Consider the following 18,357-nt stretch of genomic DNA (forward strand, 5'->3'; position numbering starts at 1 on the left):
TTTTTTTTTTTTTTTTTTGGTGTGTGCCTTTTGAGACAGGGTCTTGCTATACAGTTCTGGTTGACCTTACATTCACTTTGTAGCCCAGCCTGGTCTTAAACTCACAATAATCCTCCTGCCTCAGCCTCCTAATTGCTGGGATTACAGGTATGAACACCGCACCTGGCCTAACTATCTGAACCTTTTAAGGAACAGGTCAGGATTCATTTCTCTTAACTAACTTTATCCAAAATTCAGTTCTTCAGCAATCTTTCTTTTGAGACTGATTTAACATGCTGTAGTGGTGTTTTTCACAGTTGTTTTCCTGTGGCAGAAATACACACATTTTGGCTGCCCAGTAACTTGGATTAGTACATTTGCTCTTCACTCTTTCCTCACTTTTCTTTCGTACCTGCCTATACTCTGAAAGGCTTCCTTCACCTAAGGAGCTTTAAGCCTAGTAGAAAAGGGAAAATGACATCTTGTTGCCAACTGTCAAAATAGGCACCTCGGGCTGGGGAGATGGCTCAGTGAAATAAGCACTTCACTGGCAAGTGCAAGGGCCTGAGTTCAATCCCTGGTTCCGGAAAAAAAAAAAAAAATAGGCTCCTTTCTGAAGAGTGATGCCGACTAATAGCATGTTCTCGTTTTACTTGCTGCAATAAAAAATAAGTGGAAGGACTTTTAACAGTTTGATAGGACAAAAAGTTGTAAATTGTGCCTTCGTCACATAACATTAATAGAAATTATTATTCTCCTTTGAATAGTACACAGATAGATGCATCGAAGAAAATCGACTTGCCTGTTACCACCCTGCAGGGGATGGTCTGAGTCTCTGCCTAGAGCAACAATGTGCCTCAGTGAGATGTAGCCATGGTGCACAGGGCTTTCGTGGGGTTTTGTTTTGTTTTGTTTTTTTCTGGGTAAACATGCTATTGGGATTGCTAATGGTGCATAAAAGGAAGGATAAATGATAAAACCAGAGCAAAAGTTTTTATGCAGTGCTGTCAAATGCTTCCCAAGTACAGTAGACTGGCAGAGTGACTCCAGGGCAGCTATACTCTGTGTTGACTTTTATGTGAGGAACTGGCTGTCACAGAGCCCTAAATTCACCCTTTAAAAAATGAAGCTCTGGGACTGAAGAAAAGTGTAGTGTGCATAAGTAGGACAGCAGGTCATGATGAATATGTCTTTATGACAGTGAGAAGTGAGCCATAAGAGGCCTGAGGGTGTTTTTGGATCCTGCTCACTCTCTAAATGTATCATCCTTTGTGCAAGAATCCCAGTGCTGAGTAAGCAGCTGAAGCATAACAGATTGATAGAATGTCTAAAATATTTTGACTGTCTTTTAAGATGGACATCATAAGTGATAGTAAATGAATGCCTTGTTGTTATGCAGTATACCTACAAAGTGCTTTACACACTGGCAGTGACCCATACCTGTAGCCTAAGCTATTCAGGAGGCTAAGCTAAGCAGATCAGTTGAGCCCATGAGTTTTAGGCTAGCTTGGGTCACATAGGGAAACTTGCGTCAAATAGAAAGTCTTTACATGAGTACATTGGGTCATTCTGCTCATTAATAGCCTGAGATCTCTGAAATTGCTGATCATCTTAAATACATTTGCTTCTTTAATCTTGTAACTACTGTATAAGATCTATGCTTGTTAAACACCTGGTAGAGTCATGATTTAAGAGGCCAGGTCTACCTCATTCCAAATATTCATCTTGAAATATAGTGCCATATAAAATTTGACTGAAGGAGTGTTAAAGAAGCCTAAGAATGCTCCTGATACCCGTTAGATTCTCATTTCCCAGTCAATAACAGAAGTATATGTGAACCTAGTCCCTGTAATACTTCTAAACTATAATAAAATTATGATATGACAAATTAATATCTTTATGGCTTGGGTACTAAGTCTGACATTAGCTATTAATCTTGTGATTCTTTAAATTGAATGTGGTTTGAGGAAGTGGTAAGAGCATTCATAAGCTATGTTTCTAACATTTCTGTTAAAATTATGCACATATATATGTGCATGTATGCTCATGTATATTTTTTTATTTTCAACCTCTAATGGTAGAATAATGCCTCACATATCTATATAAGTGTCTGTTCTCTGAAGTTAGTAGGGTAAGCTCAGTAAACCCTTGCTGTAATCTATTGTGTTATTGCTGATTGTCTTATTTTTTTGCTCTGAATGCCTTCAGGGCAGGTTTCGCTGGCTTGGGTTGTGGGGATTGAACCACAGCTACCTGAGCCTGACTGCTTTGTTGAAGCAGCCACTTAAAGAACTGAGCTAAGGGGTAGGCCCCCTGTCTTAATTATTAAGTAAAGTATTACTAAAAAATAAATTTATGGTGTGCTGTTCCGGCCCTGTCCCAGGAGTGCGCTGAGATGGTGGATGAGACTGGGCGTGATGGTGCATGCCTGTAATCCCAGCACTTGGGAGGCTGAAAACAGGAGAATCCCTACAAGTCAGATCTGTGTAGTGAGACCCTATAGACCCTGTACTAAATACATTAAAAAAATTAAAAAATAAAAATAAATAAATTATGTATGCTCTTCTAGTTGCTTTAAATCCTAGACCAGTGATGGTGAACATATGGCACACTTTGTGTTTTTCTTTTAAAACAAAATATATAATGTTTTTCTAAACTAAAACCTCAGTATTCATGTTTAATTGCAGTGTTGCCACTTGGCAATAAATAAATGGGATTTGGTTTACAGTTTGGCCACTTGGTCTCCAAAAGGTTTGAATCACTGCCCTGTGTTAATGATTGCTATAAATATTTTCTTATAGTAAATGTTTTCTTATTTTACACTTTTTTTTTTACAATAAAATAACTACATAGTGACTATTGTTACCTGACTTTATTATAAACTCATTAAGGACCAATAAACTCTCAGCCTACTATTTTTAACTTGGCTGTTACTCAGTAAACATCAAATGAGTTAAATTGTTAATTAAATAAATTCTGTAATTTTTAATCAACCAGAACCTCACTGAATGCAAGGATTTTGTCATACGCCACTTAGAGAAAAGTTGACTTGTTTACACTAAAACAATATAATCAGCAATGATAGATGTTTACTCAAACATCTGAAAATAAAAGTATATATTCTTACATAAAGTGAAGTGAGTCCTTTGAAGTCATTTTCTTTGATTTCTTTAATTTTGTTGTTTTGAAGGTCAACCATTCGTGTATCAAATGGAATGTTGCTTGGGACCGAGGTCAAACCTGAGAAATAAACATATGGCAGACACTAGAGAATTCTGCAGAAGCCTTAATTGCTAATATGATAGAGATCCAAAGTTATATGCTAGAGAGTTGTACTGAGGTTAAGATTATTGTAGAGATTTGCATTTTGAAATCCATGGTTATCTTTAAATAACAGAGAACGTAAAAGTTGTAACAGATGACACAAACATTGTTTTTGGAAAAGCCTCAGGACATTTCAGGTAACTCATTTATTTTTACAAGATGTCTTGTCTGGGAGCTGACCCACTTCATGGTGGAATAATGGGGTAATATTGGGCAAAAGAGCTGACCGACAGCTGAAGCACAGTTTATATGGTGTACTTTTGGTTAATGAATACTAGCTTTGTGTGCAGCTGTTTAGACCATAGTAATGAGAGATGGAAGCTTGACCATTTTTAAGGAGACTCAAAATTTAGACATTGTACTTAGAAAATAAATTTCATGTACATTATCAAAAACAACCCATTTCTTGTAAGTAATCAATCTCCAATTAGTCATAATTTTTTGATTTACAAATATTTATTCCTGCATTACTATTGTTAGCATCTGAGTATAAAGAATATCTTTAATTTAATGCCCACAGTACTAGCTCTGAGGCAGTCATGTTTTTTCCACCCTGTACCAGAGGTACCTTTTAGTCCCCATCCCTCTTTGTAAATATGATAAGTAGCCATCTTTTGTCATCTCAGAATAAGATATGACTGCATATTTCATTTTTGTGTAAATACTCAGGTATTAGTTACATGACTACAAGACAAAGTATTTTCACCTCTTGGATAGAAAAAGACAAGCTGGAAAATATCTACCGTATTAGGAGCTGTACCAAGGTGGTTCTTCATAACTTGTTTTGCTTCCCACAGATGGCTGACCTTTAGTCATTAGGCCCATCTCCTGCTTCTTGAATGTGCTTACTCCTGCTTATTGGTGGACATTCCATGCAACATTTATGCCTAATAAGCATGAGGGTTTTGTTTTTTTCCAGCATTTTATTATGAAAATGTTTAGAAAGTTGAAAGAATTTTACAGTGAAAACCCATATTCTCAATACTTACTCTCTATCATCAGCATTTGACTATATTAAACTTGTCCGCTTATCAGTTCCTCCCTATTAAACATTTTCAAGTGAACTGCAGATATTTGCCATCTTCTTTTTTTAAAGTGTTGGCGGAAGAATCTAGGCCCGCACATGCTAGAGAAGCACTCCATTGCTGAGCTATGTCCCAGTCTGTTTGTATACTTTTGGTATAACTTTCTTTAACCTCCTCCTCAAATAATTGTGTGTTTAATATCCCTAAATAAAAGAATTAAATATCCAGGTATTTTTAGTTTTACTGTGTAGCCCTGCTTATTTTTCCTTCTATACTTTAAAATTAGCAATGACTTTCAGAAATTTAATAATAGGTAAGAAGTGGGAGGGGCTGGTGAGATGGCTCAGTGGTCTAAAGCGCCTACTTAGAACAAGCTTAGCAAAGCCCAGGGACCGCGGTTCAATCCCCAGCACCACATGCCAGCCAGCCCCGCCCCCTGGTGGGCTGAGCTGGCCACACACACACACACACACACACACACACAAATAAAATATTAAAAATAAATAAAGAAAACTAATTTAAAAAAAAAAAAGAAGTGGGAAGTTGGGAATAACTTGATGAGTTAAAAGGTAGAGTCAGTTTTGTCAGAATAAATTTATTTTGCCATCCTTATTAAAAAAGAGAGAGATTAAATTTTAGAAAAATGAATGGAAGTCCTGTAGGAAGATGGAGGTTTTTTAGAAAGGATCAGCTTAGTAACATAGATTTTTCCTGTCTTACCCCAGCCTTGCTCCTGTGAGACTGAGGCCCTGAAGAGTGTTTCATTTCCTAAGGAGGAGTGATAAGCATCCAGGCCCTTTCATAGTCATGTCATGGGGCCAGTAAGGTGTTTGTCCCATCCTCTCAGATGGACTCAGGAAGTGGTCGTGATGGGCCATCAGTCTGAGTAGCAACCTGGGCCAGACCTCAGCTTGCACAGTGGGGCAGTTCTCAGTGTCCCCTCTTGTGAACACAGCCAAAAACAGTTCTTGATGTGTAATCCTATCACATGCATGTCCATGAACAGGGTGTGAGTGTGCTCTTTCAAGCTCCTTCATCAGAAATACTTTACAAAAAAATACTAAACAGAGAATTATTAGTAAATTTAAAGACACTCTATAGTTCAATCACTTCATTGAAAAAAAAATAGTACATTATGTGTGTGTGTGTAGGGTGTGTGTGTGTGTGTCTTTTTTGAGACAGGGTCTCACAGCAGTTCAGACTGGCCTTGAACTCACTAGATAGTCTAGGCTGACCTTGAACTCACAAGGATCCTCCTGCCTCAGCCTCTTGAGTGCTGGGATTATAGGCATGCACCATGCCTAGCTTACATTGTCTTTTTTTTTTTTTTTTTTCTTCAGCACTAGGGATTGAACTCAGGGCCTTGTGCTTGCCAGGCAAGCGCTTATCCTACTGAGCTGTCTTCCCAGCCCATATTATCTTTTAAATGTCTGTAAAGATTTCACAAATTCTGTGTAACAGATTTTGTTCTGGGCAGGCACTTTATTTTCTTACCATAGAATTTTACTGAAAAGCAGTCTAACCTGCTGATGCACTGAGATAAAATGCTGTGAAGAACATTAAAGTGAAGCATTTCAGTTTATTTTGGGAAAAGAAAGAAATGTTCTATCTGTAATAGCTCAACTGTTTTCCTCTGTTCTGAGTTTTTGAAATAAATGTGGGTATACTTTGCAGTTTAATGTAGTCTCCACTTAAATGTTTATGTATGCCTGTAATATATAGTAGTGCCAGGAATGCAGCTTAAGGCCTCAAGCATGCATCTGTCCCCTTTATTTTTCTTGTAAAAGCTGCCCTCTTGCCTCAGCCTCAGGTAACTGGGACTATAGGAGTGTACTGTGACGCCCAGTTTCCATATAAACATTTAAGTGAAAAAAATATTTTACAGTCAGTGGAAAGGTTTTTAAACTTACTGTTGACTTTTCTCATTTTAATTTTGTCAGAATAGCAATTTTTTTTTTTTTTTGGTTAAAGTTAATTTGTGCTCTTACCTAGATCAGAACAGTGTACAACTCGTGAGTAACATTGGCATCCAAATGGGCATGTTGGAAACAGATCAAATGGGGCAAATGGGTTTACTGGCTCTTTTGTTGGAAAAAGAGAGTTGTCATCATCATTATCATCCTCATCGTCTGTGTCTTCCATGTCCTTCAGCATTAAGTTCTTCAGTGTGATGTGTGGAGGGCTAAAGAAGGGTTTGGCAGAACACACAGCCAAGAGCAGTAAGAGCACATATTCTTGCATGCTGACTTGGAGGCTGATCTAGGACTAAGCAGACATTGAGTATTAAGTTAGAGTTTAAATATGTTATTTCTGCAGCTATATATTTCTCATTGCTGGCAAGAGTACAATATAATGGCATTCTTATCTATTCATAAGTAATCTAAGAATAAACTTACAGAAGAAATCTTGACAAGCAATTCAGCAGTATAGTATGCTTCAAGAGTCTTAAAAATATCTTTGTCATTCACTAATTCTACTTTTTGCAATCTAGTCTCGGAAATTTAAGTGCACAAAGATCTTCATCACAAAATTATTTCTGATAGAAAAAATTACAAATCATTCCAGGAATTAAAGTGGAATAGTAAGTTAATATAAGATGTATTTGTTCCATGAAATACTTTGGAACCCAAAAAATCTACTTGTAAAAGTATTTTAAAATAGACAATATTATTTTTGTGTCATAAAAATTGTAAAAATATCAGTCCATATTAGAAACATGCAAAAAAGGCACAAATATGCTTGAACAATGATAAACTTTAATAGTGGAATTGATGTTGACTTGCATCTTCTTTAATTTCACAATGAGTAATTTTATAATCAGGAAACTAAAACAGATTTTATAATCTAAAAACTAAAACAAATTTTGTAATCTAAAATCAAAAACAAATCATCAGATTTAACCCTTTCCTTCAGCCCTTTCATTGTCTTAGTATCTATGTTCCTTTAAAAGCACTATCGCTGACTCCCCTGGGATGACATGTGCAAATTTTCTTAGCTCAGCTCTCCTTGCCTTCTCCAGCCTCACATTTACCATTGGTCACTTTTTCCACAGTGTCACTAAGATGTTTATCTTCCTAATCTTGTCTGCTATCTGATCAATACTGTCTTATGTCACAACTGTTCTTTTATTTATTTTCCACAACTTCTGATTGTTGTGTGCTTGTGATGGAACTGAGTTGTTTGTTTGCTTGTGTTTTAAGATTCCACAAAACTAGAATATACTAACAAACATCTTCAGAGTACAGATTTATTGCCATCTGATGGCTGATATTCCTGCAGGTATATATATATATAGTTTGCTAATAATCACCTATGAAACTTGTACTTTCTTAGAATTTTCAAAAACTATATGAAATCCACAGTTGTATCCTAGAGCTGTCTGTTGATGAGAGCAAGTCCTGGCAGGAGAGCATTTGCACACTGCCACAGCAGAGGATTCCCCAGGATATCCCACAGTCTCAGTCACACAACGGTACACCAGGAGTGCATTGCTCTAGTGCCACCAGTGACTGAGAGAAACTTCTGATGAGTTAGAGCTGGGCCAGTGCCAGGAATATCCACTGCCCCGATCTGTGAGTTATCCTGACTGGTTATTGTTTTCCAGAACTCTGCTCAAGCATCTCTTCATGGGCATAGTTTTTCCTTGATTTAAGAATAAGAACTAGGGCCGGCCAGATAGCTTAGCCGATTAAAGCACCTGCAGGCCGGCTCAGGGGTTTGATCCCCTGGCCTGCTCTGCCAGCCCCACCCCCAGGGCACACTGAGACAGGGATTGAGACTGGACGTGGTGGCATGAGCCTGTAATCCCAGCACTTAGGAGGCTATAAAGAGGAGAATCACTCCCGAGTCCAGTCTAGTAGTGAGACCCTTGAACACCCTATAGACCCTTTTCTGAAGTATAGGAAAAAATAAATAAATAAATGGATGAATGAATGAGTTAAAATGCAAATTTGTATATGACATGTCTGTTTTAATCACCAGAACAGTGTTAGAAAATCCTACCTTTAATTATTACCAACTGGGTAGCTGGCCAACATTGGTAAAATATGTCTGATATCTCTGTCATAAGGAAGAGATTACAGGATATATATAAAAATGAGAAAAACTTCTTATATTTTAATAATCTTATACTGAATCCTATTTTAAAACCAACCATAGCCTCCCACCTGTGCTTCCTTTCTGGAGGTACTAACTCACAGCTTATTCTGCATTCTTCCCTATAAGAGGAAATGCGGTACGAAAATCTTGGTGACTTCTTCCCAGGTCACTAACCAAATACAAATGGATCCAGAGCTACAGCTCATGTATTCTGACTCCCTGTTCTGTGCCACGTGATGTGACAGTCTCCATGGGAGGGTTCGGTTCTCTTAATTCAGAAATGTAGTAGCTTCACAGGCGTATACTGTCATCTCTTCCTATTCAGCCAGATTTACTCAATTTGTCCAAAAAGACAAATTGCTGTCCTTTGTATATCTGTATGAAAAGGGGCACCTATAGTATTTTCGATGGGGAGGGTGAGTGTGTGGTCAGCTTTGTGCATATAAATGAGAGGTGGTGCTGAGAGCAGTTCACTAGTGGTGAAAATTACCTGCTGTGGTGACTCCTTTTCTGTTGCTTCTGTAGGGCTTCCTTCTTGGTCATTCTGGGAGTTCTGATATGGATCCTGGTAAAGGTCACCTGGATTTCACTTTCATTATTTCTTTCTTCCTGTCTCTCCTTTTCAGCTACCTGCCTACCTTTGATTCCTTGTGCTCTTTGACCTCAGATCCTCTCTGTGGTCCGGGCTTCTTGGTGTTTAGTACCCAACTTTTGTTCAACCTCCAGAATATTTATTCCCTAGAAACTCAGTTCTTGGTCCTTAGCTGAATCACATCTTATTCCTGATTACGATTTATCCTTTAGTGTTTTATAAATGTTAGCTCTTTCTTCTAGGGTGCTATGAGACTTTCACAATTAGTGTCAATTGAGGCCCTATTTATGGCTTGTTTTGAGGCTGCTGGAGTTACTCAGCAAGCACTTCTTTAGCAGCCACTGTGCCCAAGTGTGATGTTGGGATGCTAAATGGTGGGCAGAGCACATCTCCTTTCCCTTCCTCTCCTTTCCACCATCTCCATGCTGAAAACATACCCACAATTTCTAATCAGCTACTGTCAGGTAACTGTGGGAGTGTTAATGTTAACATTTGAATGTCAGGTATATTGATAGGAAAACTAAGAATAAAAGAGCCTAAATTAGTAAACAGAACAGTCAAAGAGAATGTCAACTATATACATTGACCCTACAAGTCAGATGATTTTGACACTAGATGTTGGTCTCCAGAGCTTTGAAAGTGATATTCTTTACCGTATGTCCCTTTTCTCTTTATAACCCTCACTCACTATTTTAGATCACTAAAATTAAAGACATCTATAAAATCATAGATGCATCTGAAATGTGTAGAGTATAATACCCAGGATGAAGAATGGTCAAATTATAAGGAAAACATTTTTTTTTCTTTTTTTGTTTAGTTTTTAAAATTATTTTGCTTGCCAGTGATACAGCTCAGCAGCATAGTACCTGCCTGGTAAGCGCAAGGTCCTGAGTTCAATTCTAGGTACTACTAAAAAAAAACCCAATTATATTGCCTTTTTTTTTTTTTTTTTTTTTTTTTTTTTTTTTGGTCTTTTTGAGACATAGTCTCACTATGCAGTTCATTCCGGCCTTGAGTTCACGTTGTAGCCCAGTCTGGTCTCTCCCTCACTACAACCCTCCTACCTCAGCCTCCGAAGTGCTGGGATTATAGGCGTGGGCTACCATACTGGGCTTGCTTCAAAATATTTGAAATATCAGTATGCCAGCAGAACCTTAATATTGTTCCTACATATGAATGTTGGCCTTTTTGTACCCCTTCTTTAGCATTAGATGGATATCACAAATGATAGAACTAAAGGTGTATAATGTAAAACTTTTCATATCTGTCCAAAAGGTTGAACAAAAGCACCTATGTGGAAAGTATTTTGAAGTTTATAGTTTATTGAGGATGAACCCCATGTTTTTGTTTATAAGGAGTGAAGATTTTTATGATTTTTTTTTCAATTGGTTGGGTAAGTGTTTTCCCATTGAAACTTTGGGCTTCAGCTTTGTAGTGTAGGGGAGGAAAAAAAAACCAACCCAGCACATAATATACCTGAAATACGAAACTAAGAAAAAACTATGGAACTTTAAAAAATTATGTGTAACAACAGGAATATGTTAAAAGTTCCAAAGAGGATGCCAAAAACACATGTTGGTTTTCCTTGTGGCCTGGCAGCTGGAGTGAGGACTGGCTTTGCTGCTGTGCATACCACATGTTGAGTCCCACAAGCTTTGTTCAGACTTGTTGCTTCAGTGACTCAGGACAGCTCCCCCAGTGCTGGCTGGACGTTCAGGCTGAGGAGCAGCCTGATCTCACACCTCAGATCAGGTGTGAGAATCAGAATGTGGAGCAGAAGCACGAGCAGCATAGTGCTTTTCTTCCACACATTACCAGCTCACCACACATCCCCAAAACATATAGTAGGACCCCTCCATTTCTATGTCTTCTTGCTTAGACTGACACCTTTCATGAAAGCCTCCTTTCCTTTCTGCAAAGCTGAAGTAAGATGAAATGGGCAACTAAGACTTGTGCATGCTGGCTTTAGGAAAGGGCAGCACTGCAGTTGCTCTTGCCTATAACAGCTGGGCCTGCCAGTTAGTTGAAAGCCCTTGCTAGTGGTGAAGGTTCCAGAACATTTTGGCCCACTATTGTACAGCTGTAGAGAAAGTACTCATGGGAAGCATACCACCTCAAGGCATCATTGCATACTGTCATCCAACTGTGGCTGCTACAAAAATCTTCATTTTGAGACTGAAAGAGTCAGGCCAACTTTGGTCCCTTGAGGACTTGATCATTCAAACACTGTCTGACATGGCTGGGTCTGTGCCACAGCTTGGTAAGCCCCAGTGTAGGCCCACGCCTCTCTGTGTCCCTGGTGCATAGTTGTTTACTAAGAGACAAAGATTAGAATGTCTAGAAGGGAACACTATATAGCAGTGCTTTCTCTTACTATGCAGTATTATTATTTGTTATTTTAAATGATAAGCTTTTCCATTTTATTTAAAAATTTGACTTTATAATATAGTTCAAGCTCAATTTTATTAGCTTTGGCAGTGTTTAGACTGTGCTATTTTTAAGACCTTAAAAAATATTTATGTTTTGTTCTCTGGAAGACTCAATATTTTCCTGATTTAGAAGTTTGCTAGTGTTTTCTACTCATAGAAAGCTCTCTCTGGATTTTGAAATCAAAATCTTTATTAGAAGACTATTTGGAATATTAATCCAGGGCTGCTGCTGTTACTAATAAATCACAGCCCATTAAAGTAAAGAGAGGCCCCTGAGACATTCCTCCCAGGGCACTGTCTTTATAGAGAAGAAACAGGCTTCAGGCTGCTAGATCTCCCTGGAACAGTAGAGCTGAAGCAGCTTTCTCCCTCCTTCCTGGCGGCGTTTTTCCCTGTGTTTACAGCCTCTTCAGTGGATCTTCATCTCCTAGTTACTTCTAGACAATAAACAGACTTGCCTCTGGATGAGACAGCCAGGTTTTTATAAATGTTCATAACAGGATTTGTTTTAACTAAGTATATAAGCTTCCCTTTTACCACTTAACTAGTTCACAAACTTGGAATGGAAAATTTGTCTAAGTGAAATGGTATTTCCTTTTAGACTGTATTAGGTAAATTTAAGTCGCTGTGCTTTTAAATTCTCAAATTAAAGGTTCACATGGCGACTTTTCCTTTTTCCTTAAATGCAGGTACTGCCTGCAGGGTTCATGGTGTAAATGTGACAGAACATGCCCCACATATCTCAAGGCAGTGTGCAGACTACATGCAGGTATAATCAAGGCACCCCCTTGTAAGCTAGTAAGTTCAAAGTCCAAGCATGCATTTCAGAACTTAACTTATAGTACCATTTGTTCATGGACACTGATGCTTTTAAAACAGTACTTTAAGAAATAATTCATTTTACTTTAGAAGTGTAAATAACATTCTGATTAAAGAACTTTGGTCTTCTTTTCCTTATAGACTAGTTTGTCTGGTTGGGTTTTTTTTTTCCCACCATTTAAGAAAGTCTGGCTAGCAACCTAGCTGTTATTTAAAAGACAAAAAACTCTAGGCTCTCCAGCTATCTATTTCCTGCAGTATCTTAATGTGTGCTTATAAAGTTAATCAATTTTGCCTCAGACCTCAGATCAGGTATAATAATATTGAATTTAATGAAATGGTTAAATGAAAAACAAGAGACTACATAATTTCCTTTCTTTTCACTACCACACTATATTGCTTAATGCCAAAAACAAACTAAAAACATCAAGACGCTTTTATGAGTCTGTAAACTTGTGTCTACCCCTCTTGTAGTTTCTCCCCCCCCCTCTAAATAATGAGAAGTTAAACTGCCTTATTTTTAGAATGATAAACCCCCTCAGGTTCTTTATGACTCAATCTCAACAGCATGTGGCTGTCTTTTGCCTGCCACACCTCTGAACAGATGAACATGAAGAACACTGGGCTGTTATGATTACTAGGGAATAGACTACTGAATACATTGCTTAATTCTTTAAGATTTAATAAAATTTTTACTTTGGAAAGGATAGAGAAAATATTGCAATGTGTTAAATTCTGACTACATTTTACAAAAAGAAATCTTCAATTTGTTGTATGGAATATGGAACTGGTTAATTATTGCTTACAATTACATAGATTTCTATTTTAACTGTCTAGTACTATTTCATTGTCTAAGTAAGTGTACTATAAAAAAAATTCAAATTTGTAAGTAAAAATGACATTTGGATGATACAGACATTTTAAAAACACATTAGAACATATATTTTTAGACTTTGAAAAAATAGTTATTACATCATTTAATATATCTGTAATACCCTAGATTTTAGTATCAGTACTTTTTAATGTTATTTTCCTAAAAGAACATGTCTATCAAAGGATTTTAAAAATCATGTTAATATTTCTAATGAAGCATAACAGATTTTCACTTAGCATTTTAAGAAGCACATAATTATATTTAAAATTTATTAGATATAAAGCATCAAACTAGAGTAATTTTAGCTACAAATTTAGCTACTTTTTAAAGAAACTATAAAGAAAACTTTAAATTTTACCATATTATTTACAGACATTTATTAATCACATTAGTGTCTCCTTAGTATTGACTAAAAAGGAATAGTACAGTGTACATGTAAGACAAACATGAAAACATACCTTGTCAGAAGACAGTAGTTCACTTGAAAGTAGAATTTATCCACCCTATACTACTTATCTATAAGTTAAGTGTTCTCAGACAATGTTTAAGAAGAAAAGATGAAAAGGTGCCTCACTTACAAGAAAAAACACCACAGCCCCTTGTGTGTCTGCACCCTGGGTGACAGTGGAATAAACTGCTTCCACAGATTAGTCCATGTTAGTACTGAGGAGCGAGATTAAAACTTGTTACTGCTCATATGTTTTCCATCACTGTTTGTATCGTAGCCAAAACTTCTAGCTAAACTCTAGACGTCTACTGGAAGATTTGGAAGGAAAAAGAAGGGTTTAATAATGCATGGCAACTGGCCATTAAAATTGTAGTCAAAGTCACTCAAGAAGTACCTGATTTGAAAAAAAAAATACTTTATGAGATTTGTAAGTGAATAGACACTTATGAATAAATTACAATTTCAGAAGTCACTCTGAATGGATTCATATTTATCACTCTTGGTACAGAGTCTCAACAGTATAGATGTATAAGCCCAAACTCTAATGTCCCTGAGAAAGGAACTATGCTTTTGTTGTCTTCTAGTGATCAAAGCTATTACATTAAACATCTTTCTCAAGTTTTTTTTTTTTTTTTAAACAAGCTCTTAACCCTGCCACAGGCATATCAGGGGAAGGGAAGACCAGACCCATGACTGCTCTGTGGACACAGCATACAGTACGAAATAGACATATGCAGCCAGGTGATTCCTTCCAGTATTTGTGCAGCTTGCCTATTGTAAGAGAGTCTTAGCTGTGCCTTCATTGAGAATTCTTCATGTGCTGTTGAGGAGACCTGAGAGCAGAGAAAGTGCCTTTGTTTGAGAGAAGGGAATCATCATTTGTGTCCCATTTTCCACTCACTTCAAGAGATTGCCTTATTCTCACATTCATTAAGACATAATAATTTAAGAGTGAACATTTGCATTACTCCAGGGATAAAGACTCATCACTGTGGGTGACCCCAGAAGATCCCCTGATTTTTGTGTGAATTTGGAGCCAGCCTATTTCCAAAGAGCTTTTTTGTGGGTTTGAAGAACCTGATCCTCTTTTTATAAAGAATCTGTTGTTCCCACTCTCAAGAGCTGCACAGATTGTTGAAGTGAATCAGCTATACCCATAAAGAGAGAATTCTTGTGTCTCATATCTACAGGTTGCTAGCCATATGTTCATCTTCCCCCCACATAAGTAAAACACTCATCTCTGGGCCTTGATTCTGATCATCAGTCACCTCAGCATTCCTGTACTGCTGGCCCTCAGCATAGCTCATGTGCTGCTTCAGCCTCAAGTCCCTGAGGGGTGGCAGCTGTCTTGTTTGGGTCAAAATGCTCTTATTCTCATTTATTCTATTATATTTTAGCTGCAATGTATCTGTTAACTTGATAAATCAGAAGCATAATGAAGGTATGAACTGGGTTGTATTAATCCTTGTGCCCACAGCTTCCAGCATTTGCCTGATTCCATCACAAAATAGTCATTAATAGGAAACTATTGAGTAAAATTCTGTTTGTCCTACACAATATTTTGCTTTTTAATTTTTTAAGTGCAAATGCAAAGATGTAAACATATAATGTTAAAAATCAATGAATTCTTACAAGATTAAGATATCTCAGCATTTCCCCAAACTTTCCTTATCCTCTTTAGGGAAGCAACTGCCTGATATCAACACAAAAGGTTGTTTCTTAAACCTTACATAAAAGGAATATACTGTCACCTCTGTTTTGTGTCTCACTTCTTTCACTCAGTAGTATGTTTTTGAGAGACACCCTTACCATTGTGGTTAGCAAGTAGTTCATTTATCTTATATATAGTATTTGGTTGTAGGAGTACATCACAAATTGCTTATATAATGATACCTTGGAATTTTGTCATTTACTTGTTCTGGGAGTTGCAGTGAATACCAGAAATGATGAGTGCCAAATAAATTGTTTTGGCTGGAAAGGTTAATGAGTCACAAGCCAATTGATACCTACAAGTTCTAGCTTGTGTGTCAAACACCAGAGAAATGACAAGTACTGAGACATAATGTTTGCACCAAAATACGTTGAGTACCAAATTCAAGTTTCAAAGCACTTGAGTACCAATGTATGGTTATATATTTATTTAACTGGGGTAATTAACTTTTAAATAACTCATGTGAACATTTGGTGTCTGTGTTCGGAGTCATATATATGCATTTTTATGAGGTAGAGAATTGCTATATTTAGAATACAAGATTTCATCCTCTCTTGAGAAATCAACTTTTGCCAGTGCATACATAGTTCCTGTTTTTGAAAGACAATTGTCTGTAATTAGGCTTCTGTCAGAAGGATGTGTGTTTTTGCTTCTCTGCTCCCATATGTTCAGATTGTCCACCAGAGCCCAATTCCCTTAGCTTAGGGAAGTAGGAGGCAATTCGTATTTCTCTAACGGTATGTTACAACTTCCTTCTCTTCCTCCCCATTGTGACGTCGTTTAAGTTAGTCTTTGCAGTTTGGTCAGAATCATGGGACAAGAAAGACCATGTAATATGATGCTGGTGCAGGTAGCATGTTTGGCTTGTTCATCTGTTCTGCAAATAGAGTGGTAGATGAATGGCCCTGGACCCAGCCCTTCTGCATTGTATTGCTGTGTGATGGGACGTTTCACCTCACCTCTGTTAGGCCAGGTACAGCAGAAATGAATTGAGGTAACGCTTTCCTTGTTACTCATTGTGGTGCATAACTTCACAGTGGGCCTCTTGTTGCCTAAGTATAATGAAGACAAGATCTTCTGTCTTTGGTTCCTTTGTGGGTTACATGGAAGGGTCCAGTTTTTTTCTATGGTACATGTTTGATTTTTTTTTTTCTTATGGAATTTTGATCTAAATATTATTAAAGAACTAGTTGGGGCTGGAGAGATGGCTCAGTAGTCTAAAGCACCTATTTGGAAGAACTAGTTATTAAGCCATGAGTAAGTGTCTCATATTGCAAGCAAGAAGATAAGTTGCAAAACTGATAAAGTAATATTCTCTGTGCTGATACTTCATGAATAGAAACATTGATTGTCATTAATGGAATTTCAGTGCAAATTAGTTTTTTTCTCTTGGTCCTCTATGTTCTGGCCACAGCAAAAATAAGTTACTGCCGGGGAGATGGCTCAGTGGAATAAGTGCTTTCCTGGCAAGCGCAAAGGCCTGAGTTCAATCCCCGGTTCTGCAAAAAAAAATAAAAATAAAAATAAGTTACTAATGCCAGGGTCACATATGATTTCTGCAACTCTATACAGCTCTGTGTATCAACAGAAGAGGTCAGAAGTCCAAATACAAATCAAAACAAGGAAGGAACTTAGAAACCATCTGTATAAAATTAAAAACAAAATAGATAAGGCAGGTATTACAAGAGTTATATATAGCTAGCAGAGATGGGCTATGGACACATGCAGTGCCTTCCAACAGTTTGTGTTTTCTGTTTATTAGCTAGTATGGACCTTTTAAAGGAATTGGAATGGATTGTGTAACATTCTTATGTAGTAGTAAACTATAAGGAAGATCATGTACCATCTGTTCATCCAACAAATAGGGTGCTGTGGGGTAAAAAATGTAGGATAAGAGTTTGGGGGGACTCCTGTTGAGTGTAGGCTGCAAGGAAGTGTGCCACAAAAATACTATCTGAAGATTGATACTGTTGAATCTTAAGATATAAATATACACAGCATAAGGTTTTGCATACATAGAAAGCTCTATGGAGGAATGGATAGGTCAGGAATGGATAAATAAACCTCCAAGTTTATACCTTTCACCTATGTTTACCAATTAATACTTTGTCAGTTTTTTTCATCTGTCTCCTACTATATCCATGTCTGCCTATCCATTCTCCCATTGCCCTGTGGAAGTTTGTGAGTTTTCGTATTCTAGTGTTCTTCATGCTGGATTGGGCACTTTGGTTTGTAATTAACTGACACTATAGGTCATGAATTATGGGCAGCATTCACCCTGAAGCTGTTTGAGAAGTGTGTGACATTTTTTCTAAAAATCAAGGAATTTTATGTCAAAGTGTGTATTTGTAACATAACTTCAAAACTGTCTCATAAAACTTTCTCTGACATCCTACATGAAAGTAAATCTCAGTTCTTTTTTCTTTCTTTTTTTTCCCCCCTTTGGCGGAACTGGGGATTGAACTCAGGCCCTTGCACTTGCCAAGCAAGCACTTACTCTACTGAGCTATCTCCCTAGCCCCTCAGTTCTTTTTTCAAGAATATATCAAAAGTAAGTTTGCTTTGCAGAATCAGTATTAATATCAATTTTTGTTTTAAATAAATTTCCAGCTCTTTCCACTGAGAGGACCTGAGAACAGTGAATATGTCTAGCTTCCAGATGAGTGTTTTAAACCATTATTTTCTACCAGAACAAAACAGGTCTTCTTGAAGAAATGGCTAGCAACAGTCTCTGAGCCTTGATTAGGTTTTGAACCTCTTATATGGCAGTATATGGTATTATTGGAATAACTCTGTCCATAATACATACCATATGTATGATAATACTATGTCAATGTTTAGTTTCTTAGATTTGGTGTGATAATTGTCTCATGGTTATGTAAGAAGATGTCATTCTTCTTAGATGGTTTGTATGTGAGTATTGGAAGTGAGGTATCAGGATATCTAAAAAGTATATTTAAATGGCCATCCTATGCCGATGAATAGAGGGATGAGTGCCCATCAGGACGTATTGACATATTCATAAATACAGCTATATGGCTAGAGAGATGAATGGATA

The 18,357-nt window shown here is 37.3% G+C and overlaps 1 protein-coding gene across 1 annotated transcript in view; it reads right to left on the reverse strand.

The window, feature by feature from the left end:
* Aspn (asporin) overlaps positions 1-13,910 on the reverse strand; it is a 53,230-nt gene extending 39,320 nt beyond the window's left edge. The window contains exons 1-3 of the mRNA XM_004647550.2: positions 13,599-13,910; positions 6,317-6,593; positions 3,107-3,219 (exon numbers count right to left, since the gene is read on the reverse strand). Of these exons, the coding sequence (XP_004647607.1) occupies positions 3,107-3,219; positions 6,317-6,569 (366 nt within the window). The 5' untranslated portion in view covers positions 6,570-6,593; positions 13,599-13,910. The remainder of the gene's footprint in view (positions 1-3,106; positions 3,220-6,316; positions 6,594-13,598) is intronic.
* Between the last annotated feature and the right edge of the window lie 4,447 nt (positions 13,911-18,357).

The sequence above is a fragment of the Octodon degus genome, unplaced genomic scaffold (assembly GCF_000260255.1).
Source record: "Octodon degus isolate 3935 unplaced genomic scaffold, OctDeg1.0 scaffold00312, whole genome shotgun sequence".
Lineage (NCBI taxonomy): Eukaryota > Metazoa > Chordata > Mammalia > Rodentia > Octodontidae > Octodon > Octodon degus.